Raw genomic sequence first — 23,894 nt, 5'->3', positions numbered from 1 at the left:
TGGCAAAAGTCCATTAGCTGCACTTGGGCCTCCCTTGTGAAAGCCTAGCAGAATGGGACACGTTTGTTTTGGCAAAGGCTGCTGGTTTTAAATGAAAGCGTAGAGTTCGGGGAGAGAGGGTTTTGATAAAACCTTGCTCAGTCCCAAACCTGTAAGATTTGTTATAGCATTCCCCTGTCATCAAATCCTTAGGCATTCCTCAGGATTGATTGGGTGTCCCTCTACCAGTAGATGCCACTGTGCTCCAAGGAGTTCAGAGGCGTAAAGAGGACTTAGATGGTAACAAACAAGGGACCAGAAAAGCATAAATGTCCTTTGCTTCCTCAGCTCCTGCCAATTTCACTGAGATAACTAAAGATTTTGATGAGAATAAGGAAAACAAAACTCCGGAAGGCTCCCAGGGGGAGGTTGACTGGCTGCAGCAGTACGATATGGAGCGAGAGCGGGAGGAACAAGAACTTCAGCAGGCACTGGCTCAGAGCCTCCAAGAACAAGTAAGAGCTAATACTCCCTTCCCTAAGTCGTCTTTTCTAGCATCCGAAACCTGATGGCAAAATAAAAGCTCACCCTGGGCTTGGACAATAATTGCAAATTGTCTCTACTGCTTATCTTCTAGAAGAGACCAGTATGAAAAGCAGAAGATTATTCTAATTCACTACCCAGTTCAGTCGTTGAGATTAACTATATTGATCACAGTTAGTATAAACTTTGAGAATTACACCTAGGTATTTAAAAGGCGCCACCTATACCAAGAAAGGCAAAGTTGTTCCTCACTGTTCAGTTATGTACTGAAAATTAACAAGCCTCACTCTTTAACTTCCGTAGACCTCCCTAATTCATCCCCCACTTCAAGGCCTTGCCGTGTGTCCTGTCCAGAGACAGAGGGAGGAGCAGGTTCTAATACAGATGACCACCCCCTCAGACAGCCATGCCAGTAGCTCTCTTGTTTAAATCAGAACACGGTTAGCTCAAACTGTTCCTCTGAGCTCAACTGCTGTGGTATCACATGAGGGATAAGGGCAGGTTTCTCAGATAATTAGGTCCCATACCATTTAAGTTAATATTAGCACCTGGAATTACACCCCAAAACAAATTGGAAGCTAGTGCAGATCACCCTGCACTTCTGACCTGTGCTAAGCAAACATACAGGTGCATTATGCACTTGCTGCAGTTTTTGAAGAGTCTTCAGTTATAGCCCCGTGTAATCCAGTCTTAGGGTTGCAAAGACTAACTCAGCCTTCTAGCCAAACACAAATGGGGAAAGAAGTGCTACTGGCAAACCAGGCAGCTACAAACATTTAGAGTTCCAACAGCCCCCCCACCCCCGGGTTGCTAACGTGTTACACAAATAGTGAGCCGACTGCTCATCTCCCCTTCATTGAGGGAAGCAGGAACTGTTCAGCAGCACCCCATGGCCAGGACTGCAGCCACCCCTACACCTTGTGCCCTGTTGTCTTGGGCCCCTCAGCTGTGCAGGGAGCCCCCTGCAGCCCCACTGTCAATGCTGCCCTAACTCCAACCCTGCCCTGCCCTTAATTGGTGCTGGAACTAGGGGTGCTGCTGCGCCCCCTGGCTTGAAGTGGTTTTCATTATATGCAGTTTAATTCAATGGCTCTGAGCACCCCCACTATGCAAATTGTTCCAGCACCATTGAGCAGATGTACAAATAAAACATTTTAAAAATTAAAAATCTATATAAAGGATTTTGTTTTATTTTTATCATCATCATTAGATTTTTATTTTTTTCTCATTTTGCCAACCCTACATATTTTCAGGTTTGAAATACCTAGACAACTTGGAGTCAACTTAACTCTTCATCTTTCCTGTATAGACAAATGGAGTTCAATACAGTTTACTGTGATGGGGAAGATCATTTGTTATAAGTCCTTGAACTGAGGACCCTGTCTGCTTTGTGTTGACATTAGATATCATGGTACTCCTTGTAAGAGATGGGGTTGGCCTAGATATCACGGGGCAAATTTCCCCATCCTCTAGTGTAATTCGTTGTGAGACACAGTGATGGATTGCTTCATTTCAGCTGTGCTGTTAAGATATAGATTCCTAGTGCTTTGGGAATTGAAATATGAAAAACCCTTATGGCAATAATGTAAAATGGCTTTAAATGTTAGCTTCTGATGTAGTCATAATGAGGACCTGCCATCCCACCTGTGATTCAGGCATGGCATACATTCAGACCCCGAATTAAGGAGCCTCTTCATGCAGTAGGGCTTCAGACACAGCCACGTCCAGTCTCTTCAGCTGGAATCAATGTTGCTACAACATTGAGGGTGGCGGGAGGAGACAGGGCAGACAGACACCCCAAAAATAGGGTTTCACTTTTATTATCTATCTCTACCTGTTAAAATTCATTGCTGTAATGTTTGCAAAATCCTTTTCTGGAGTTGGGAAATACAGAAACATTTCCATGAGTTTTATATATTTTTTTGTTAAGCTGCAGGACAACCCCCCTTTTTTAGCAATTATTTTTAAATAAATTGTAGCAGATATTTTCACCTTTTGCTTGAGGCCTGTGTGCTCAGTTAGCTTTGGGCAGAAAATTGTGTAAATTTTGTCGTAGCGTGGGGAACTTTGTGTGGAAGTGACAGTTTTACTTTGCAGATGGTTCACAAATTCATTATGATGCTTTTCAAATCAGTGATCCAGAGAGAGCTCATGGTGTTACTAGGGACTTGCTCTGCTGCATACCAAAAACTTTAGTAGCTTTGACAAGCTTTAATTAAGGTTTGTCCCAGGTCCTGTTGCACTAGAACATTGGACTCTTGCTGGTTGTAAACATTCCTTCACATGGAACTTTAAATGTCCTATGTCAGGTTTGTTGTAGAAACCAAAGCAGCACAGTTTCAATAGAAAAAGCACACTACAAGAATTTTAAACAGGGAAGTATCTCAGTGAACTAAGTTTTTTGTTTTCTTTCCATCAGGAAGCACGAGAACAAAAAGAAGATGATGACCTTAAACGAGCTACCGAATTAAGTCTACAAGGTGAAATTTATTTATCAGCTTCCATAATGCTGCTTTTTAGGGGGAATAGATCTATGTTTGTGAATGCAGCTCTGAGCATCTGAAAGGCAGCTGGAATTTCATGCCTTTTTTTGTGTTTGATTGTAGTTGGCTCTGTTCTTTTCAGTTTATTTCATTCAGTTATGGAAGTAAATGCCAGCGAAAATTCTTAACATGAAAACTGCAGTAGTTTTTTATTTAAATATTGTGTACACAGATATTTGGTTCTTGAAACTCGGTGTTCCTGAAAAGCCAGCTGTCTATTGCCAAGAGGCAGCAAAGAATCCTGTGGCACCTTATAGACTAACAGATGTTTTGCAGCATGAGCTTTCGTGGGTGAATACCCACTTCTTCGGATGCAAGCAGTGCTTGCCAAGAGACACCTGCAGCCTCACATCTGCAGAATACCCTCTTGGGTGAATCAGTTCCCAAAGTCCTGGCTTATCATAGTTCTGTAGTTTTGGATTAAGCACTCTTGTAGGGCTAGCATGCAAGTGAGGTTATGCAGCCTGGCAGAACAAAGCCAAAAAACCCCACACCAGAAGAGGAGCAGTTGTGATGGTGAAATACAGGCGTATTACTTAAAATTCACTTTTAATCTTGCTCAGGCTCCTTAAATAGTCCTCCCTTGCTTATTACTGAAGAGGCATGGGTCTGCTCTTTAACGGGAATAACACAGTATCATACTCAGAACAATGTGATGTGTCACCCGTGGGAATGACACTTGTACACTGAAGATTCAGCCATCACTACTCTGTGCTCTAACCAGTGTCCTGCATTCTCGGGCTCGCTTTGCAGCCCGCAGCCTCACTCTTTTATCGGATATTGGGGTGGGGAGTGTTTTGGCAAAGCAAGTTCCTTCTCCAGGAGTGGTTGAGTGCATTCCCCCTGCAGCACCGGGAATTTAAAATCCTCTTGATTTGCAGTCACTTAATTTTGTTGGACATCCTGAATATTGTCAGATGCCTGCCAGCATGCTGTCATGTCATTCATAATTGTGGCAGCAGGTACTTGCTAAAAGAGATGGTAGTAAGTTTTCACTATGAAGCTGCTGTTCCCTTCTCACCTGTAGCCAGCAGTTGTCTTTAAAAAAAAAAAAAAAGCACGGTCCAGTGTTGGTGCTATAACAGTGTAGTAATCCCAGCATTATCAGTGTACTGGGATGAAGCATTCTCTGTGACTGCGTCTCCGTGTGTGACTCACTTGGACAGCCTGCTTTTCCCTGGGACAACGTAGCTTATAAAGCTCTGAACAAGAGCATGAGATCTGGCAATAAAGCATTCTCACTTACGAGGGTTCAACTGTGAACACACCTAGGAGGATTAGACTAATCCAGTGTCTGATGACTTTACAGGGCAAACTGCATGAACCTTCCTTTGGGCAAAGTATTTCCATCATAACTGGCATGATGACAGTTTTAAAAAAACAGGGAGAGGAGAAGAGCAGAGAACTCGAATCCAATCAGGACTCGCCATCCAAATTTAAATTATCTGGAAAAAGTTTAGGTTCTTCTGTAACAAGTGCTGGGAAAAAGCTTTAGTTGGGTAGCTGCAGAATCTCAGAAAGTTTAGAACACTGTGTACGGGAGCCCTTCCGGCTTTAACAGAAAGCCGTGTGCATTTTGCTCAGCCAAGCATTCTGGAAGCTCCTGCAGGGAGCAGCCCTTCTCACCATGTATAAACAATGAAAAGATGGATGCTGCCAGCAGTAGGTTTAGATGCCAATTTTAATTTGCATCTGACGAAGTGGGTATTCACCCAGGAAAGCTCATGCTCCAGTACATCTGTTAGTCTATAAGGTGCCACAGGACTCTGCTGCTTTTACAGATCCAGACTAACACGGCTCCCCCTCTGATACAGTTTTAATTGATAGATGTAGTTTGTGAATAGAATTTATAGTTGAAATATAGAGAGATGCTTCTCACCATGGAAACTTCCCAATCACTAAGCAAAATGGGTACAGTTCATTTAATGTGGATGTTGACCAGGGGCCACCAAAGCTTATGGAAAACGCAGCTATGCAATCAAATGGAATTTGCAAAAAGGTTTGCCATGCACCCTTACTGTGTTGCATTAACTGTTTTCGCACCATTTAACATAGTCCTACTGTAAAAAAGGGTGAAAGGTTTATATGTTGCTTTTTATTCTGCATTCTGTAGTTCAGGGTCTGTTACTTGATTCAGATTCACAGCATAAATCACCATGCTTTTTTTGGATGGGTAGAGAGGGGATGTGAGGTAGTTTTTTTGTAAATTTTCCAATATCCCTTGCTTCCCTCAGAAGGGAGAGCCTTTAGCTTTAGTATTTCCTTTGTGTTTGTTTATGAAGATAAAAAAATATCCCAACCTTCTGTAACTGTGATCTGCTTTCCTGTATGTGCCAAAAATTCTGACCTGGCATCGTTGCGTCTTTGTGCCATTTAGAATTTACCAGCTCTCTTCTGGACAGTGTTGGCTCTGATGAGGACTCTGGGACTGAGGATGTTCTCGACATGGAGTACACAGAAACTGAAACCGAAGAGCTGAAGAGGAATGCTGAGGTGATGATCCATTGTTTCGAGCACTGAATGGGGAATGGGGAATTAAGGTCTCTTCCCGTATTTATGGAGCATCTGTTCAGTCTGAGAGGACCTGTTACGTAGCAGCTTGCCCGTAGTATTGGGAAACAATGGATAGGTCAGTAATCTCCCTCGGTAAGAGTGGGTCCTACAGTGAGAGGAGCTGCTGAGGCCCTTTGGTTGCTATGAGGAATCTTATGGGGGAGGGGACAGGGAAACAGAGTAACTTGACTACTGGACGCATTCTGCTGTGTGAAACAAGTAAAAATATGGGCTGCTTAATTATCAAAAAGGAAGAAACAGCATTTCAGATAGTGTAGCGGTTTGTGATCGTGCTAGTAACTGCTGTGGGTTTCTAGCTCCTGGACCGGGGTGGCCAACCTAAGCCTGAGAAGGAGCCAGAATTTACCGATTTACATTGCCATAGAGCCACAGTAATACGTCAGCAGCTTGCAGCACCTGCTCCCAGCGTCTCCCACCCACCGTCAGCCCCGCCAATCAGCACCTCCCACTCCCTCCCTGTACCTCCTGATCAGCTGTTTCGTGGCATGCAGGAGTCTCTGGGGAGTGAGGGTGGAGGAGTGAGGACACTGCAGGCTCAGGGGAGGGGGCAGGAAGGGGAGAGGGGGGCAGGGCCTGTGGCAGAGCCAGGGGCTGAGTAGTGAGCACCCCCCGGCACATTGGAAAGTTGGCACCTGTGGCTCCAGCCCCGGAGTCAGGGCCTATACAAGGAGCCGCATATTAACTTCTGAAGAACTGCATGTGGCTCCGGAGCTACAAGTTGGCCACCCCTGTCCTGGACCATTAAAGATCAGACAAGTTGAGGAGGCCTTGTGAGCCCTGAGTGGAATATAGCAACAACTCCTGCTGTCTGCCTATGCTGTCTGACCCACTGAGGGTCTCTCATCTATCTTGCTTGTAAGAAGAGTGTTGTATAGCCATCTAGAAAGGAAAGGGTTAATGGTTTTTATAGGGAATTCCTTTAGGGAAGTTTTACTTCCCTTCCAATTGCTGTACCTTCATCAGAGAGCTGTATTTTCACACCCCTGTTGAACTCCAATCAATCAGCCTATCAGACCAAGGAGGACCAGGAAATCTCTTTAAAGCCAGTCAGCATTACCTGTTCTTAATTGTCACAGCTGAGTTGATGAGCAGAGCTTCATCCCAAATAAGAGGAGAGGGACATTTTCTCCTTAACACTCCAAGGGCAGGGGAAGAGAGAATCTCTAGGCCACCAGTCCAGTCTTTCTCTACTGATCTACCTCATTTATCGAATGGTTGGTTTTAATACCGCAGAAATCAATATAGTTCTCTTTGATTTTTCTTTTAACTTCTCTCTGTGGACTTATTGCTATCAGTGGAAAGTGGTCACTCAGCCGATAGCTTGTCTGGACAAATGGCAGTGCAAAACGGAGAGCTTGTGTCATCTTCTTGCTTTGGAATCCAAACAATGACGACTTTGTTGCTGTTCCGCTGGCAGAATGGTGAATGGGGAAACAAAACCAAACAAATCATATGGCATTTCCCAGTGTTAAAGGGACGCTTTTTCCTCCTGGCCTGATCCAGTGTGGCAGTTCCTATGTTCCTTGATCACATTTCTCGAACAGCTGAACTTTGTGTACCAAGTAGCCAAAGCCATATCCTAGCGTGCTGTAAGGCCTGTTGTTCTGAGCTGAGTGGAATTAGGAGCATATTTAAAAGCAAATGATTGGATTGTATTTTCCAGGTAGGAGACGTCCCCCATTCCTATCGTCTCGTCAGCATTGTCAGCCATATTGGAAGCACATCCTCTTCAGGTAGGGAATATGATACCTTTGGTCTCTCTGTTCATGTGGAGATTAAAGAAATGTAATTGAAAATGGTTGTAATATTCTTTGAAGATGCAGAAAAGCTTTAAGATCTGTTTTCATAGTTAACATGACTTAGTCAAAAATATCCATTTAGTCTATAAGTGGTTTGTACAACATGATGGCATTTCAGTATTTAAATGTCAGCTAACTGCAACAGGGTATCTAGAAACAATTTACTGATTTGTTTTGAACTATAGCATGAAAATAAATGTGGCTTCTCTTTTTATTTTTTTAGGCCATTATATTAGTGATGTCTATGATATCAAGAAACAGTCCTGGTTCACCTACAATGACCTAGAAGTGTCTAGAACGCTAGAGGCCTCTGTGCAGTGTGATAGAGACCGAAGTGGCTATATCTTCTTTTACATGCACAAGTAAGAGAATCTCAGCAGTTTGGGCATTCCCAGTCAGGAAGTTCTGTGCTCCTCTCCCTACCATCCTCTTCAGTGGAGTTGCCAAATCTAGTATTTGTCAGTGTGTCTGAATTTTGATTGTTACTGCTGCATATGATTTTGACTAGCACTAGAGCGTCCTCTGAAAGTTCAGTAGCGCAGAATTATCCCTCACTAATACCTAATGGTTTAGACACAACAAATCCTGCGTGTTGCCAGGGCCTTAGACTAGATGACCCTTGCAGTCCCTTCTAACCCTATGATTCTGTGGTTCTGATTGTCGTAATGAGATGATAGCGAAGTGTTAAAGGCATGGTTAAAGAGGATGTTCAGTATCTCAGCTAAGTATTAATCCTTAGTGTATGTTTTCCTCTGACATAGTCATATATTTGTAAATTCCCATATTCCCCCTAACCCTTTTACTAGCATTAATTTATTCTATTTTTGCTGCCCTCTTCCCTGCAAGGCTTAACATGCTCTTAGATTTGCTATAATTTGTTGAAAAATCTTACTTCAGCTTCCAACTGGTTCTGAATGGCTTCAGAATTTCAGGAGCCCTGCTTAGAGAGCTTTACTGACAAGGTGTAATTCTTTAGGCTTAACTAGTAGGCTCTCTAATTCTGAAATTTCCAAGGCTTAAAGTAAACCACTCATTTCCTGTGTGTCATTCTCCCTTCCCGCAGGGCTGTCTTCATCTTGTGCAGCAGCTCTGTGCTCATTGATTTCATAATCTCCCTTCTCATGTTTTCTAGGGACATCTTCGATGAGTTACTAGAAACAGAAAAGAACACACAGCCGCTTAGCATGGAAGTGGGGCGGTCTGTTCGTCAGCCTCTGTGAAGAGCAAATCCCTTGTTTCTCCTGAGCATGGAGAATTCTGAACTTGTGCAAGACACGCAGGAGTAGCAAACAGCTCAGGGCCAAAACGAGAGACAAAAAGTAAGGCGTATGGGATGCTTAACTTGCAGAACCACGCATGTAAACCTTGGCCTGAACCACACTGGTAAACCTTTGACATCCCAAAGCACTCCTCCCGTGGTGAGATTTTTATTGTTCCAGAAATATTTCTGTCAGCATGGGGCCTTAAACCGTGACATCAAGCCACAAGACCACAGCTGCTCATAAACTGATGAAACAATAGTGCAAAAAGAGACTTGACTTGAAAGTCCATTAACTATGATATGTGAATGGGGAAGATTTACATATCACGTGGCATTCTGTTTTTTTTCCCCACGAGCAATTAAAGCAATACAGCCTGCAACCTGGCATTTATCGTGTCAGTAATAGTCACTGGAAACCTAGATCACCAAGTCCGCTATTACCCGTCTGTCCTGCTAACAGGTGTGCCAGCATCACTCAAGTTGGCGCATTTTGACATTCATGAGGTTGTAAATGCTCTGCCATTTACATGCAGTTCCAGGAAACAAACCATTGGTGCTGTGGAATGTATTGCATACCTACTCACACTCGGTCATCTTATACAGTTCATTGGTGTCTTTGTTTAGAAATGAGATTGTTTTTTTCATTTAAACAGTTGATTCTTTCTGACTGCATTTTCTTCATAGTGTCATTGCATACTGCAGTTTACGTCTTTCTGTCAGTATATCTAGTTCTCACTGACTTTACATCACGTTGGGCTGCCTTGTTTTGACTCTGACAGCAGAAGCTAGTGGGATGGAAGATGAGCTTTGGCCTGTTGGCAGATTCTCTTCAAGGGAAGCAGAGCCAGTGCTGAGCAGTAAAAGGAAGTGAACTACAACTCTTCTTTTTGCATCACACATTGGAAAAAGAGCATTCTGGCATTAACCCTTCAGGGTCTGCAGGCATAAATGTTTGTCTCTGTCATCCTCAAGTGGAAAGTCTGAAAAATTCATTTAGCACTTGGATTGCTGTTAGACTGATCCATAATTTCACATTGTCCCTACAGATCCCAGGAATCACACAGAGACACAGATGTTTTTATTCCAGCTGTCTGTTGTTTTTTTAGGACTATGGGCTGCTCAGCTGGAATAAACGAAATCAGTTGAGAAGCTTTTGAAAACCTGTATTGAGTGTTCACATAAGATATTACAGGGCAGAACTGTTACATTTTATTATCCTAATTGTACCTGGTAACATGACGCTCATTTTATAGCTGACTTTGGCAAAAACATCCAGTGATTTAATTTTTATTTGAACCTTCAAATGGTCTTTTATTTAATATGGGCAAATATTTCCTTAATTGGTATTTCCTTTTATTGCAAAGAAATTGTTGCTAATCATTGGAGCAGTTACTCTTCTGCCCCTAATCTGGATTTTGCGATTTGAATAATCGGTTACAGAGAGTGCAAAGATATTTGTTTTTAAACTACCATTAGGAGTTTCTCAGGAATAAACCACCCAGAGCTAAGTAGACAAACTATTGCTGTAGAGGACAGGAGGCAAAATAATTTCTTCACAGATCTTATATAGTTAAGGCTGATCTTCTGGGCTGTGTACCAGGCGAATCTAAATGAGTTTTGTTACAGCTTGGATAATATCTTATTGGTTGTGTTGGTCTCATAGTATATGGCCTAAGCATTAAACTTCGGTTACAAACAGGACAAAGCTTTTACCTCATAAGGTGCAGCACCAGTAGTATGTGACATGTTAATTTATTATAAATCATTATGATTTTGTATTGTTAACAGTGAATATGTTAGTGGAATGTGTGTGTTTGGGGGGGGAGTTAATGTAGGAATTTTCTTTTACTGAAAAGGGCACATACCTGTGAAAATGTGGCAAAGATCTCTTCCATCCTAAAGGCAAAGCTACCTTCCTCGTCTTAACCAGCATCCCCATGGTCCCTACCTGCTGAAAGCAGCACACATGGCGCTTTAAATAACAAACGTACTTCTAATATCAGCGAGTTAGCACTGCTGATTGCTTGGTGGGGAGCAGATTATCGTGTCGAGGCACAGCACTCCAAATCAGTTCATTTCTAATAACATCCAAGATTGCCCAATTTTAGTTGTTACCCTAATTTATGTATAAAACCATTTTTTATGTAGATCCAGAGTTGAGAGAGCTGACACTTACAACCAGATTTCATGGTCCCTCTAGTGAAAACCAGGTTCTCACTTAGCATATCTAGAAACAACTAGTGAACCTATGTGTGTTTCACTTCTTTTGGCATATGGCAGCTTGCCTGGCTCTATGAACCTTTTCCTGAACAGAGCTGCACTGTGCACCCCACATCCCCTGTCTAAAGATGGATTCTTTCTCTCCGCTCCAGGGTGACAATGAGGAAGGAAAGGGGTGTATGTATAAATCAATACTTTGGAGGGTTTGCACAGCATAGCTAGTTCACTCAGAATCGGGGGGAGTGTGTGTTCCCAGCGTTCTGTGTTACTCACTTTCACATTTTTGTAATAACTTTGAAATTCAGTAGAGCTGAGCTCTGTGCAACCTTTACAACCGTATTGGATTATATGCAGGACAGACACAAACCAAATAAAAGCCAGCACATGTAGGGATTTTAGCATCAGAGATCTTGGAGAGGAAATCATTTAAATACCCTTCATGCCTTTATTAAAATGGCTGTTAATAGTGTTGAGGCCTGCTAAAGAGAGTAGGGCTTTCTGGGAGATGGTGGAGTGCTGTTGGTATGAATTATGTATCTTATTAATTAGAGAGGGTTCGATGGCGTCCATGTTATAAAACACTCTTTGACATGTATGGAGTTGTCGGTTTCAAAAGAACCTGAGAGCCAGTTTAGTTTGGTCTGAGTGTGCCTCAGCGTATAAAAAAGAAAACACCAATGGCGTTCTTCCTCCCCCCCACCCCATCATCGGATGTCTGCTCTGATTTGTTCTTCATTTCCTCCTTCACTGTATTTGGCTACTTTTTTATGATGAATGTATAAATGTTTATGTAAATGAACTGGAATTTTTGTCCCAGATATTGCGCTGTGTGTCTGAGTCCACATAGAGGGACTGTTGTACTGGGATGTGCAAAAGAACCAAAAAAAAAAAAAAACCCAAACGCAGGTACTAGCTTCCTAACTAAAGCTTCAGTCTATAATATGAAGAGAGCATTTTGCTGTGTCTAACCTTGGCTGATTGCCTCCCCAGCCGTGTTTTCATCATGGTGTAAATGGCCTGATTTGGAGTATACTCGACTTCTTTTTCTGTGTGCTGTATCTGATGTACTGGAAGGATTAGCATATGCGGTTTGCACTGCAACCAATGGGAGAAGCAGTTGATTATCCAGTGTTAACATTTTATTGAAACTCACAGAAGGTTTTAGATGCCCGTGAAGAATTCTTTGCTTGGGGTTGGAGTGGGGGGAAGTTGTGTGTGGCTTCAAAGAACTAACTGGGTCACTTTTTAACTGATCTAATCTAAGATTGTAATCAACTGCCAAAGAGAGAGAAGAAAAAGGCGTTCTGTGTCCTTTGCACTCTGCTGCCAGTATTCCCTGTCCCACCGGAGGTCTTATATGCCTCCTGACTACATAATTCTTTAAAAACTGGTGGGGAAGGGGTTCCAGGGGTGTGTGTGTGTGTGTGTTTGAAAGAAGCCAGGATGGATGCCACATGACTGGGTTAGATTCTGCATTGAGTGACTTTTGATTCTTTACACAATTGATGTGGAGCAGCACTTTCTCTGTGTTTTAGCAGATCTGTTCCTCTGTATTCTTTACAGTTTTGCTCGTTTTTTCCTTTTTAAATGATGTGTAGATAGATTTTTGTGAAATTAAAACCTCTTTATTAACCCTCTAATGAGTTTGAATCTTATTTCCACAAAGATGGAGTTTTCTGTAGACTCAGATGTGGATACCTGAACACTCGACTCCAGTCTGCTTACGTCAGGGCCTGTACTGTACCCTTAGCGAAGAAGAAACTAGTTTGTACTGTAGAAGAGCACAGCCCTGATCCATTGATATAAAACTACTCAAGATAGTTAAGTCCCAGGCAGACTGCAAAGAGCTACAAAAGGATCTCGCAAAACTGGGCAACAAAACGGCAGATGAAATTCAGTGTTGATAAATGCAGAGTAATGCACATTGGAAACCATCATCCCAGCTATACGTATGAAATGATGGGTCTAAATTAGCTGTTCCCACTCAAGAAAGATCTTGGGAGTCATTGTGGCTAGTGCTCTGAAAACAGCCACTCAATGTGCAGCAGCAGTCAAAAAAGCCAACAGAATGTTGGGAATCATTAAAGGGATAGATAATAAGACAGAAAATATCATACTGTCTTTATATAAATCCATGGTACACCCACATCTTGAATACTGCGCGCAGATGTGGTTGCCCCATCTCAAAAAAGAGATATTGGACTCGGGGAAAGGTTCAGAAAAGGGCAACAAAAATGATTAAGGGTCTGGAACGGCTTCCGTATGAGGAGAGATTAATAAAACTGGGACTGTTCAGCTTGGAAAAGAGACGACTAGGAGGGGATATGATTCAGGTCTATAAAATCATGACTGGTGTGAAGAAAGTAGATAAGGACGTGTTATTTACTCCTCATAACACACGAACTAGGGGTCACCCAATGAAATTAATAGGTAGCAGGTTTAAAACAAAAGGAAGTATTTCTTCACACAACGCAGTCAGTCTGTGGAACTCCTTGCCAGAGGATGTTGTGAAGGCCAAGACTAGAACAGGGTTCAAATTCATGGAGGATAGGTCCATCGATGGCTATTAGCCAGGACGGGCAGGGATGGTGTCCCTACCTCTGTTTGCCAGAAGCTGGGAATGGGCGACGGGATGAATCCCTTGATTCCCTGTTCTGTTCGTTCCCTCTGGGGCACCTGGCACTGGCCGCTGTCAGCAGACAGGACACTGGGCTAGATGGAGCTTTGGTCTGACCCAGTCTGGCCACTCTTATGCTCAGTAACTTTTTATTTTGTGCATTTTTTTAGTGACCTTAAGTGCTAGTGAAAGCAGCATGGCTAGTGCTGGCTGCTGCACGGAGCAGAGCGTATGTCGGCTCTTCTATTGCCTGTCGGTTGAGATGTGCATTTATTGCAGTTGTAAGCTGCTTTGGACACGAGCGTCTAGTCTGTGCAGCTCCAAGCTCTGTCCGTGGTTGTTAAGAATCCCTGCTATTCCAGTCCTTACGCCCCTCGCAAGCCCACGTTCCCTTCTCCCACTGCGCTTTCGTGGACCCACAGCTCTGCCAGTGCACTCACAAGTGCAGCTTTCTGGCTAACGCATTTGCATTTTGCCTCGGAGATCAGAGACTAAATCCAAATTGAAGTCACAAGGGACATTTTATTGTCAGTCTCAGTACTGAGTGGGAGGGAATCGTATTAACAAAACCATGCTAAGTCTGATCCAGCTGGCAACATCTGCTGTAGCGAATAGGCCCTGCATCCCTAGGGCAGTGGCCCTCAACCTTTCCAGACGACTGTCCCCCTTTCAGGAGGCTGATTTGTCTTGTGTACTCCAAGTTTCACCTCACTTAAAACTACTGGCAGACACAATCAGATACAAAAGTGTCACAGCCACACTGGTACTGGCAATTTGCTTACTTGCTCATTCTGTCTGTATTAAATTGTAGTTTGTACTGACTTGGCTAGTGCTTTTCATGTAGCCTCTTGTAAAACTAGGCATATATCTAGATGAGCTGATGTACCCCGGAGAGACCTCTGCATACTCCCTGGGGGGACGCGTACCCCTGCTCCCACAAAGTGTATCCTGCCTTAGCCTGGGGCGGACTTTCTGTGTGTTTGTACAGCCCCTAGCACAATGGGGCCCACTGCAGGTGCCATGGTAATACAGATAAGACGAGCGTGGACAGGGTCATTAAAGTTTGCGCTGTGCTTCAGTAAAGTGTGTGGCATACGGATTTTTAAAATGTCACTCCCTGCCGTGGCTGGAACCTTTACCCTCAGCCCCACAAATATTTGCATAATGCTTTTCATGAAGGCGTAACAGCTAATGGAGGCTGCAGCAGTGGCTTGTATACTTTATCTTTAGCGGTGAGGTACCAGTGCGTGTGAAAATGTAAACAGCTTTGCAAAGAGCTGATATCTAGAAAGACTGAAGATCATTCTAATACCACTTAACAATGTACTACTTGGCACCTCAAACCACAGATTAAGGAATGTGAGCACCCCCACTTTACAGATGGGAAAACTGAGGCAGAGATGTGCTGTGACGTCCCCACGGCTGTACAGCAGGTCGGTGGTGGTGCTGGGATTACAGGGCAGAGGTTTCTGATTCCCACCTCTATTCTTGTTTCTCCCTTGAGGGTGGTTGGAGAACAGACACAATAAGCCGGGGTGAAGGAGCCGTGCTACTGGAGAGCCTGGTCACTCACCCGTCCTACCCACTGCCACACCACTTTGCTAAGGCAAGATCCCAGCACACGAACTGTAGCTGTCAACCCAACCCAACCAGGAGGGTAGCTTGGAGAGTAAAGATTGTGGCCTAGTGGGAGATCAGTATTTTCCCTGCCCAAAGAATCCCAGGGGGGAGGAATGGTTAGCAGGCACCGAAGCAGGGGCAAGCGCGCAGCTCCCTTCTCTGAATTAACTTTAATTTTACTTTCTTCATAGTAAAAATACTGAACTGGATGCGTCTCCGGCTGCATCTTGCTGCTGCTCTGCCCTAGAAGAGGCCCTTTTCCTTCTTGAGCTTCTGTTGCTTCCACAGGGGCAGTGCAGCGAAGGCGGGCCGGGCCATGCCGAAGACCGCGTTGAAATCGTCACTGGCCAGGTGCTCCTGTGGGAGGCAAAGGGGCCAGGATGAGTGGTGGGGACAACTGCGGTCCTGCCGCCAGGGCCATCCTGCCGAGCTCCCAGCCCTCTGGCTTTGCTGGGGAGCAGGAATCGTGACAGGAGTCAGACCGGGGGCTTTGGGAGGGCGAGGGGGCCTCCTGCTGGGATAATGCCCTGGGCGGCCGTCGCTCTCCAGGCCGGTATCCAGCCCCCAGCAGAGGGCTCTGGAGCCGACATGCAGATGGCAAGAGCTGAGGGAGGCGTGAGCCATCGGAGGAGCCGTGGGCCACCAGTGAAGCAGCTGATTCTCCTAGACCTTTGCAGGTCTCTGGGACTGGAACCCAGGCCATCGGCTCGAGTTACTCCCTTTCCACGGCCCAGCTCCGAGACACTCCAGTGACTGCAGCAGCTCAGAGCTGGAGGCAGCACCGGGCCCAGGCCCGGGTCACTACTTTCCGGATACTGCCCTGGTGTGGGCATTCAGAACTGCTCACGCTCCCTCCTCCAGCCTGGCTGGCTCATGGCTCTGTAGGCGCCATTGCAGCTGACCACTACCCCGGCCCGGGCCAGAGGAAGCCGGCAGGAGGCCGGCTCGGAGCCGGTGGCACAAGGCCAATTGTTTCCTTCTGTTAAAACTCCCGCTGAGGATGCCCCTAAGGACGCTTAACACTGGGGTAATTCTACTGGGCCAGCTAATGCTCCTCTGCAACCAGCAGGGGGCGAAACACCCACCCCTGCCAGGGAACCAAATCCCCACCGGCAACCCCCCCTCTGCGTCTCTGAACTGCCCTGCGGGGGGCTGGCACCGCCGTGCACACACGCGCCCCCTGCTGGCCATTTCTACGCCGCGGCTCTAGGTGCTCGGACACTATTTAATGCACACAACAAAATTAACCCCATTGAGCCGCCCACCCTTGAGTGACACTGGCCTCAAATAATGAATACAGCCCCTTAGCTAAGCCCCTCCCTCCTCCAGCCCCAACGAGGAGCTGGGGGGTGACCCATGGTCCCCCTTGAACTCGCATGCTGGGTATTAAACGCCTTGTTCCCCAGCGTATCTCCACTAACCACGGAGCTGAGATCTGTGTGGAGCTGGCTGGCTAACGAGCTGCTCTTTGCTCCCTGGGGCAGGATCAGACCCTAAATGCTGACCTGTGCTACAGGCCAGGGCCAGCTGCTGCTTCCGCCCTGATTTCAGTGCCAGCCGCTCTGGCCCTGTGGCAGATACCCCCCCCCCCCACACACACACACAGGGGCTCGGCTCGGCTTTTGAGCACTGGCTGCAGGACGTAGGGAAGCCGGATCACAGTCCCCTTTGCCACCCGTGCTCTGATGTACACACACACACACTCCTCCCTTCTCACCTCCTTCCTGCTGGGGTCCACTCCCTCGGGCAGTTCATCTAAGGCCTTGTTCACCAGCAACTCCGGGGGGAAGGTCTGGAAGGTCCTCGAGCCGAAGGTGGTGTTGGCAGTGAAAACGTCTTGGCTTGTGATTTCCTGGGGTGGGGGAGTCACATGGAGCCATTGCTGGGCTGCTGCGCGAAGCCCCCACCCTGTTACATGTACCCCCCCCCCCGTGCTGTGCCAGCCTTCGCCAACGTACCCACCGCGTCTCATGGCTGCCGTCCCCACCCTTTGTCCTCCCAGGGACTCCTGCCGCCTCTAGGCTGACCTGGAACCCCGCACCCAGCCGCAGGGGGAAGGTTTCAGCCTGGGGCGGTGCCTAAATCTGACTGCAAGCTCTGTAGGGCAGGGTATGCCATGGCTGTGACTGTCTCTGCCTGGGGACAGCTGTGCTGCCAGCTGTGGGCAAAGCACTTGGATCCCTGACTGAGCCGGCTCCCGGCTGGTGTGGGAGGGGGAAGCCTGGGAGCTTTTGCATCCCTCACTAGCCACAGCCGGGGGGTGTGCACAGCATCGCAGCACCAGCGGCCCCCGCCTCGTTCCCCGCTCCAGCGCTCCTGCACTCAGGCTGCCGTTCCCCAAGACACTCACAGTCGTCAGCTGGCTGAACTCGCTGTCCTCCCCCAGCTCAGCTTTCAGCTCCTCGTAGGATTTCTTGTCCTGCAGGAGAGACGCACGAGCTGAGCCGGGAGGGCCCAGAGCCAGGCGTGCCGGGAGGGCAGAGTTTGGAACGGCTGCGTCTGGGTTACTGAAGTCAAGCCGGGCAGGCGCTGGGACGGAACCGCTCTGTTCACGAGTCTGCAAATCTCTCGCCCTGCGACGGGCCTGGCTGGGCCTCGGTCCCAGGGCCTGGCCCCATCTCCATACAGCCCTGGGTCTGCCCCCCCCCAGCAGTTCTGCATGTAGCTCACCAGAGGGGGCGAGCGCCAGGGCGCAGGAGCCCTGCCAAAGGGGACCTGGTGGGTAGCGACGTTTGCTGCCGACCCGGGTGGAAGCGTCTCGGAGTCAGCGGCACCCGGCGGCCCTTGGGCTGGAGGACGGGGATTGTGCTGCCAGGGATCATTAAGTGACGGGCACCAGGGACTGGCCGTCTCGGGCAGTTGGCAATGGGAGCCGGAGCCGGCTAGCCGGTTCTGGGGAATGGGTGTCTGCGCCCCACAGTTCTGCCACACACCCGCCCCACTCACTGGGGTCTTGCTAGAGGCCCCAGACTGATCTGCCCAAGAGCTCCCTGGGGAGAGGCTCCCCCCACCCCCGGCCTGTAGATTAAGAGGGTATCAGGGCTACCCAGTTAGTCTCTGGTTGCCCAGGCTGTTTAATCTGAAGGGTGAAGTAGCCTTTATGCCCCGCGGTGCCCTGCCTGCGCCCACGGCTCCTGCCAGGGCCAGGGGAAATGGGGAACCCCCTGCACAGCCACTCACGCTCCACTTCAGGGGGTCCCAGGCCAGGAACCAGCCTGTGAAAGTCGGGGGCTCGTAGCCTTGTTTCACCACGATGATGGGCGTGTCGGGGTCGCGCCTGCTGGGGTGAGTTTTCAGGTACTCCTGCGCCATCACGGCCGCCGCCGCCTTCTCCGTCTCGTTGGCGCACTCCCCAATCCAGAAGAACACCTGTGCGAGAAACAGCCTCTCCGTGCCAGCGCCAGCCGCTTGCCGCAACGCCCCCTCGCCAGCCGCTAACGTGGGAAAGCCCCTGGCCAGTGCAGGATCGCGTTCCCTGGCGCTTGGTCCCTTCCGGGAGAGGAGGGATGGACGGACGGACCTGGGGCTGAAAGCAGGACCAGGACCCAGGAATTCTGGGCTGAGGCCTGGCTTGCTGCAGCCTCACCCCGGGACTTTGGGCAGCCCATGCGAGGGGTCAGTAGATTCCCAGTTCTAAGCCTGGCTCTCCAGTGACTTGCTGCGTGGTTGTGGGGGAGATTCATCTCTCGGATGTGACGAAGTGGGGGGTTTTCTTGGTTTTTCCGTGTTTTCCAGGGCTTGCATGTGGGGGGTGGGGGGTGGGACTCAGTGTCCCCGGGTGTCACTGGTGTAACGAGGGGAGGGGAGATGGAGTTCGTTGGACACAGGACCGGAGAGGGGACTTGGGACCCCAGCCGATGGCCTGGAGGATGGAGACCCCAGCGACTGGTGACCTGGTGACCCAGAGACGCAGCTCAGGAGTCGCAGCCGGTTCTGGCCAGTGGGAGGACAATGGGCTGCGGGGAGAGGACCCGGTGCCCTGACCAGCCGGTTCCGGCCAGAGGAGGCTGAGAGGAGACCCAGGCCTGCCTGTTTACGACCCTGTTTACCTGGAGAGAAGCCAATGGACAGAGGGGGCCTGGGGCCGGGGATATCGGGGGACTGGGGCCGGATATCGGGGGCCCAGCTGGGAAGCAGGGGGGCTGGGGCTGGGGCTGCAGGGCCGCCCGGAGGGAGGGGCAAGTGGGGCGATTTGCCCCGGGCCCCGCAGGGGCCCCCACAGGACTGTAGTATTCTAGAATATTCTAGAATATTGCAACTTCTTTTTTATGGAAGGGGCCCCTGAAATTGCTTTGCCCCAGGCCCCCTGCATCCTGTGGGCAGCCCTGCAGGTCTGGAGAGGGGGAGCAGGCAGAGCCCCCCTGGCTGCAGGGGGACTGGGATGTGCTGGGCTGAGGGAGGCCAGGCCTGAGGCCCGGAGAGTTTCCTGTGCTGGGTTCAACCCTCAATAACCCTCCTGTGTTACGCTGGGGGAGAGTCGCTCCGGGCTAGAGAACCAGGTGGGGGGTGGGGCATTAACCCCTTCGGGGGTGGAGGCCTGGGGGGCTGCAGAGCGCGTGAACTCCCTGGGGGGCCCACGGCAGAGACAGACGTGCTGAGGCTCAGAGAGGTGCAGCTCCGGGAGGTGGAGGGGCCTGACCCCGAGAGAGAGAGGCCCCCCAAGAAGGGCTGTCGCACTGAAAGGGGCCCCCCCCGCAGACCGCACGGGGCCACGCGTGGGCCTGACCTGTGAGTCCGTGAGAGCTCCCTCGTCTGGGACCGTAATACAGACCTCCCTGGGGGAGACAGTGGGGCTACAGCTCCCTCCAGCCTGTAAAACCTGACCCGGAGCCCAGGGCCCCCCCAGCCCCCACCTTACCTGGTCCCAGGTGTCCAGCAGGAAGATGTCGTCATCCTCCAGGTCGTCCTGGTTAAAGTCGGTGATCTCCGTGGCCACAAAGGTGCCGGTCTGGTTGGAGCACTCGAAGAGCCGGGGCGTTATCGACAAGGTCTCCTCCTGCAGTCTGGGAACAAGGGGGGAAGGAGGCTCAGGTCCTAGAGACCCCAGCCTGGCTTTTGGCTCCAGCTGCTTCTGCCAAGGAAAACGGGGTCTGGGGGGTCAGCAGGGGCTGCCCACCCGGAGAACTACCCTGGGCCAGCGCCCAACGGCGGCCAAGGGGCTTTCTCGGATGGGGGAATATTGGGCTTCGGCCATGATCCTATTTCCTCTGGCTCAAGGTCCCCCCCACCACCCTTGGCTTTGACCTTGGGGGGCAACAGCCTCGCGTTACCCTCCCCCCCAGCGATGGGTCCCGACACGGTCCCGCCGCGATGTCACGACAGGCTGCCGCACGTCGACCCTACGTCCGGCACACCTGGCGGCCGGGACGCGCCAGAGAGACCAGAGACTGGCCTGGCACGCGGCAGATACGAACACGAGTTGCCACCTGAGACGATACCACCCTAGCCTAGAAGGTAGCGCGATGGCCGGCCCGCGGCCAAACCCCCCGCTCCCCTCTGGCTCACGGTGCTCTCCGGGCGGGGACAGTGACCGACCCCGTCTGCTCATTAGTGCTTCAGTGAGGTCAGTAACTCGCGCTTCCGCCTTCAGCGCCCCGTGCCTCAGTTTCCCCATCTGTAACCCGGGGGTGATGACACTGATACCGACCTCCTTGGTGACGCTGCTGGGAAGAGCTGGACACGAGCCAGGGGCCGTTCTCCTTGTTCTCCTGAAATTTGCTACAATACAGTGTCTCGAGCACTAACCCTAATACAGCCTGACCCCTCCCCAGAGCTCTGCCCTCCACCACCTGGAAAGCGACGTGAAGTGGATTCTGCCACCGACTGGCTTCGAACGATCGGGGCCACGTCCGTGGGGCAGGAAACCCCGGCTGGGGATGGCGGAGTCACGGATGAGACCTGCCAGTGGGGACGGCCCCGCGTTCCTTACCGCTTGCTGTTGGCGTACTGGGATTTCCCTCCCAGGGCCACCCAGAAGTTGTCCGGCTCCTGGCCCTCGGCTATCACCAGCTTCTCGGTTTTGGCGATGAGGTCAGCCACGGACTTCGCCATCTCCCGCTCGTCCCCGCTGCAGCCCTGCGGGGACCCAGAGCGCGATCGGTCAGGACCCCCCGGAGGGGCCGCGCGGCCTCCCATTGCAGCGCCGAGAACCTGCCATGGGTCCAGCCATCCTCAGCGCCACCCTCCCCGCTGGCAGGGGAGCGAGACGGGATCCCGGTGGGAGGAGGCCGGAGGGCAGCAGGGAGCAGCCAGGGGTCTGGGAGTGGTTCCCGGCCTCCCCCAGGCCAGGGAGACTTCTCTGCCCCAAGGACCTCGCCGCTGGCTCAGGTTCTCCGGCTGTGGCCCCCGCGTCCCCCCAGCCAGAGGCTCCCGAGCACCATACCCACCTTCCCGTACCAGAGGTAGCAGCAGGCCTGCGTCTTCAGCACGAAGACGTCGTTGGAGTTGAGGGAGGAGGCGCGCGGGGGCACCTCGAAGGCCTTGGTGTTGTATTCGTTGGTGCCGTGCACGTGGAAGAGGCGGGTGGACGGCACCGGCTCCGTGTTGCCAGCCCGCGAGGTGCCGCCCTAGGGAACAGCACCGGGGGAGGGGGGAGGAGAGAAGACGTCAAACCGGCCTCCACCCTCACCCCGTGCCCGTGACGGCGTCTTCTATAGCATGGAGCTATGGCTGGGAGCCCCTTCGTCACCCCTGAATGCAGCTCATGGGTCGGCCGGAGCAGCCTGGGGGAGCCTGCCCCTGCTCCAGCCCCACAGCTCAGCTTGCTCATTTCATCCCAAGCTCATTTCATCCCAAGCATTTCATCCTTGCTCATTTTCATCTCACCTGCCAGCCAGTGCCCGATGCTGGGGGTTTGCCTCGCCTCTGCCCCCTGGTTTGCAGGGCAGCCTCAAGCGAGTGCTTTCTCCCCATGCCTCGGTTTCCCCTTTGGCACCAAGGGGATAACACCGCCCAGGCCCCCACTTGCCCGGGCCTCTGTTCCGTGGCTGGCGGGGAGCTGAGCTGTCACCCAGTGGCTGGCTATTGCGGGCAGGAGGGCGGTGCCCGGCGCGGCCCCGGCCGCTGGCTATTGCGGGCAGGCGGGCGGTGCCCGGCGCGGCCCCAGCGCCTGCTGCAGAACCACGATTGCAGCACCGTCTGTTACTGGCCCCGCTGGCCCAAGCGAGCTCTCTGCCCTGGGGTGTCATGGGCCCACCGACCAATCAGCTGGGCCCGCGGCCTCCCGTCAGAGCTGGTTAACTCCGCACCGGCAGGCTGGGAGCAGATCTAGTGGCCAGTCGTATCGTCCAATGGACCAGCCTAGCCCCACTCCCCCGCAGCAGCCCTGGGGTCACAGGCCAGGACGCTGCGCTGGCGGGCACAGGTCATGGCACTTTGCCAGCGGGCCCTGGGCTGGCACTGGCGGAGCGGCAGGCCCCCATCCCGGCACTCACCGCGTACACCACCATCTTGCCCCTGAAGATGGCCATGAGGTGGGCGGGCTCCTTGCCCATCGGCACCCGCACCTGCACGGCCGCGTTGTTGTACTGCTGGTCCAGGGTGACGGCCTGGTAGGCCGAGGCGGTGATCTCGTCCTTGCTGGCGTGGCGGCCCTAGGGAGGGGCGAGGGACGGAGGAGAGGGGCTCAGAGCAGAGCCACGCAACCCCTAGCACCGCCAGCCGCAGGCGCTCCGGCGCGCCAACCCCAGCGCCGACACCGACCCAGCACAGGGCGAGTCACACGACCACAAAAGTCAGGGGAGCCCCTCACCGGGCCTCAGTTTCCCCATCTGGGACATAACGATGACGGCAAAGAGCCGCCCCTCAGCGAATTAATGGGCAGGTTAGGGTCTGAGTGGGACATGGAATTGCAAACCAGCCCAGAGTGGCCATTGGCTGCCATTAACTGACCGTCCCTGAGGGCGCAGAGAATCGTGGGTAGAGGGCCCCCCCCCCGGGTTGTGACCTCACTGCCGCCCCCCTGCTCTGGGATGCCACGCGGCGACTGGAGAGCGGCTGGCCCAGGGTGCGTCGGCTCTGGCCCGGGGTCAAGGAGACGTTACATGAGACTGAAACGGGGCAAATTCCAAGCTAAGGCAAGGTGTGTGCACCCAGCGCGTGATCGGCCTGCGGGACTCTCTGCCACAGGATGGCGCTGATGACAAGAATTGCGCCTGGGCACGTCTGCGGGTAACAAGGACACGCAGACGTAGCCTGGTCAGGGACGACTTCATCTCCCTGAAATCAACACCTGGCGCCCGAGCGAGAGCCGCTCTCTGCCTGGTACAGACGGGACGGGATTCGTGCGGGGGGAGATCAGCCCACGCCTGCTGGGCCTGGCCCCGGCTGGAGCTGGGATCTCGGCCGGGGGGTCCGGGATGACCCAGGCCCTGAGCCCATCAGAGACGGGCTCCCCGCAGCAGGCCGGGGCAGCGGGGGGCCCACGCACCTGCCAGATGTAGATGATGTAGTGCTGCTTGTTGTTGACGAGGTACGTGTACAGGATGAGGTAACAGTCGCCGCCGTAGAAATGGCCCAGCCAGCGCTTCTCCACCGGCGCCAGCTCCAGGTCCTCAATGCGCCAGACCTGCCGGGGAGCCGGGGATGAGCCGGGGGCTGGCCCCTACCACCCCCACCCCCCAGCAGCGCTGGCAGAGGTAAAGGGATCCGGAGGGCCGAGGTCTCGGTCTCCATGTGACACCTGGAGGATGCGCCAGTCTGGGCAGAGGGCCCATGGCGCGTGCCCTGCTCCGTGCCAG

General features: G+C 51.2%; 2 protein-coding genes across 5 annotated transcripts in view; one reads left to right on the top strand and one right to left on the bottom strand.

Moving 5' to 3' along the window:
* The window catches only part of USP37 (ubiquitin specific peptidase 37), a 54,297-nt gene extending 41,738 nt beyond the window's left edge, over positions 1-12,559 (top strand). For all 4 annotated transcript variants that reach the window (XM_039494204.1, XM_039494205.1, XM_039494207.1 and 1 more), the window contains exons 19-24: positions 328-494; positions 2,942-3,002; positions 5,443-5,558; positions 7,303-7,372; positions 7,662-7,800; positions 8,571-12,559. In XM_039494204.1, coding sequence (XP_039350138.1) covers positions 328-494; positions 2,942-3,002; positions 5,443-5,558; positions 7,303-7,372; positions 7,662-7,800; positions 8,571-8,658 — 641 coding nt within the window. In that variant the 3' untranslated portion in view covers positions 8,659-12,559. The remainder of the gene's footprint in view (positions 1-327; positions 495-2,941; positions 3,003-5,442; positions 5,559-7,302; positions 7,373-7,661; positions 7,801-8,570) is intronic.
* A 2,756-nt stretch (positions 12,560-15,315) lies between these two features.
* Positions 15,316-23,894, bottom strand: part of VIL1 (villin 1) — a 36,088-nt gene continuing 27,509 nt past the window's right edge. Inside the window, exons 12-20 of the mRNA XM_039494682.1 lie at positions 23,585-23,722; positions 22,590-22,748; positions 21,543-21,722; positions 21,086-21,231; positions 20,015-20,159; positions 18,337-18,525; positions 17,507-17,575; positions 16,874-17,008; positions 15,316-15,513 (exon numbers count right to left, since the gene is read on the bottom strand). Of these exons, the coding sequence (XP_039350616.1) occupies positions 15,400-15,513; positions 16,874-17,008; positions 17,507-17,575; positions 18,337-18,525; positions 20,015-20,159; positions 21,086-21,231; positions 21,543-21,722; positions 22,590-22,748; positions 23,585-23,722 (1,275 nt within the window). The 3' untranslated portion in view covers positions 15,316-15,399. The remainder of the gene's footprint in view (positions 15,514-16,873; positions 17,009-17,506; positions 17,576-18,336; positions 18,526-20,014; positions 20,160-21,085; positions 21,232-21,542; positions 21,723-22,589; positions 22,749-23,584; positions 23,723-23,894) is intronic.

Source organism: Mauremys reevesii, linkage group 11 (assembly GCF_016161935.1).
Source record: "Mauremys reevesii isolate NIE-2019 linkage group 11, ASM1616193v1, whole genome shotgun sequence".
NCBI lineage: Eukaryota > Metazoa > Chordata > Testudines > Geoemydidae > Mauremys > Mauremys reevesii.
The sequence above is the reverse complement of the archived record's forward strand: the minus strand, read 5'-3'. Positions and strand labels throughout refer to the sequence as shown.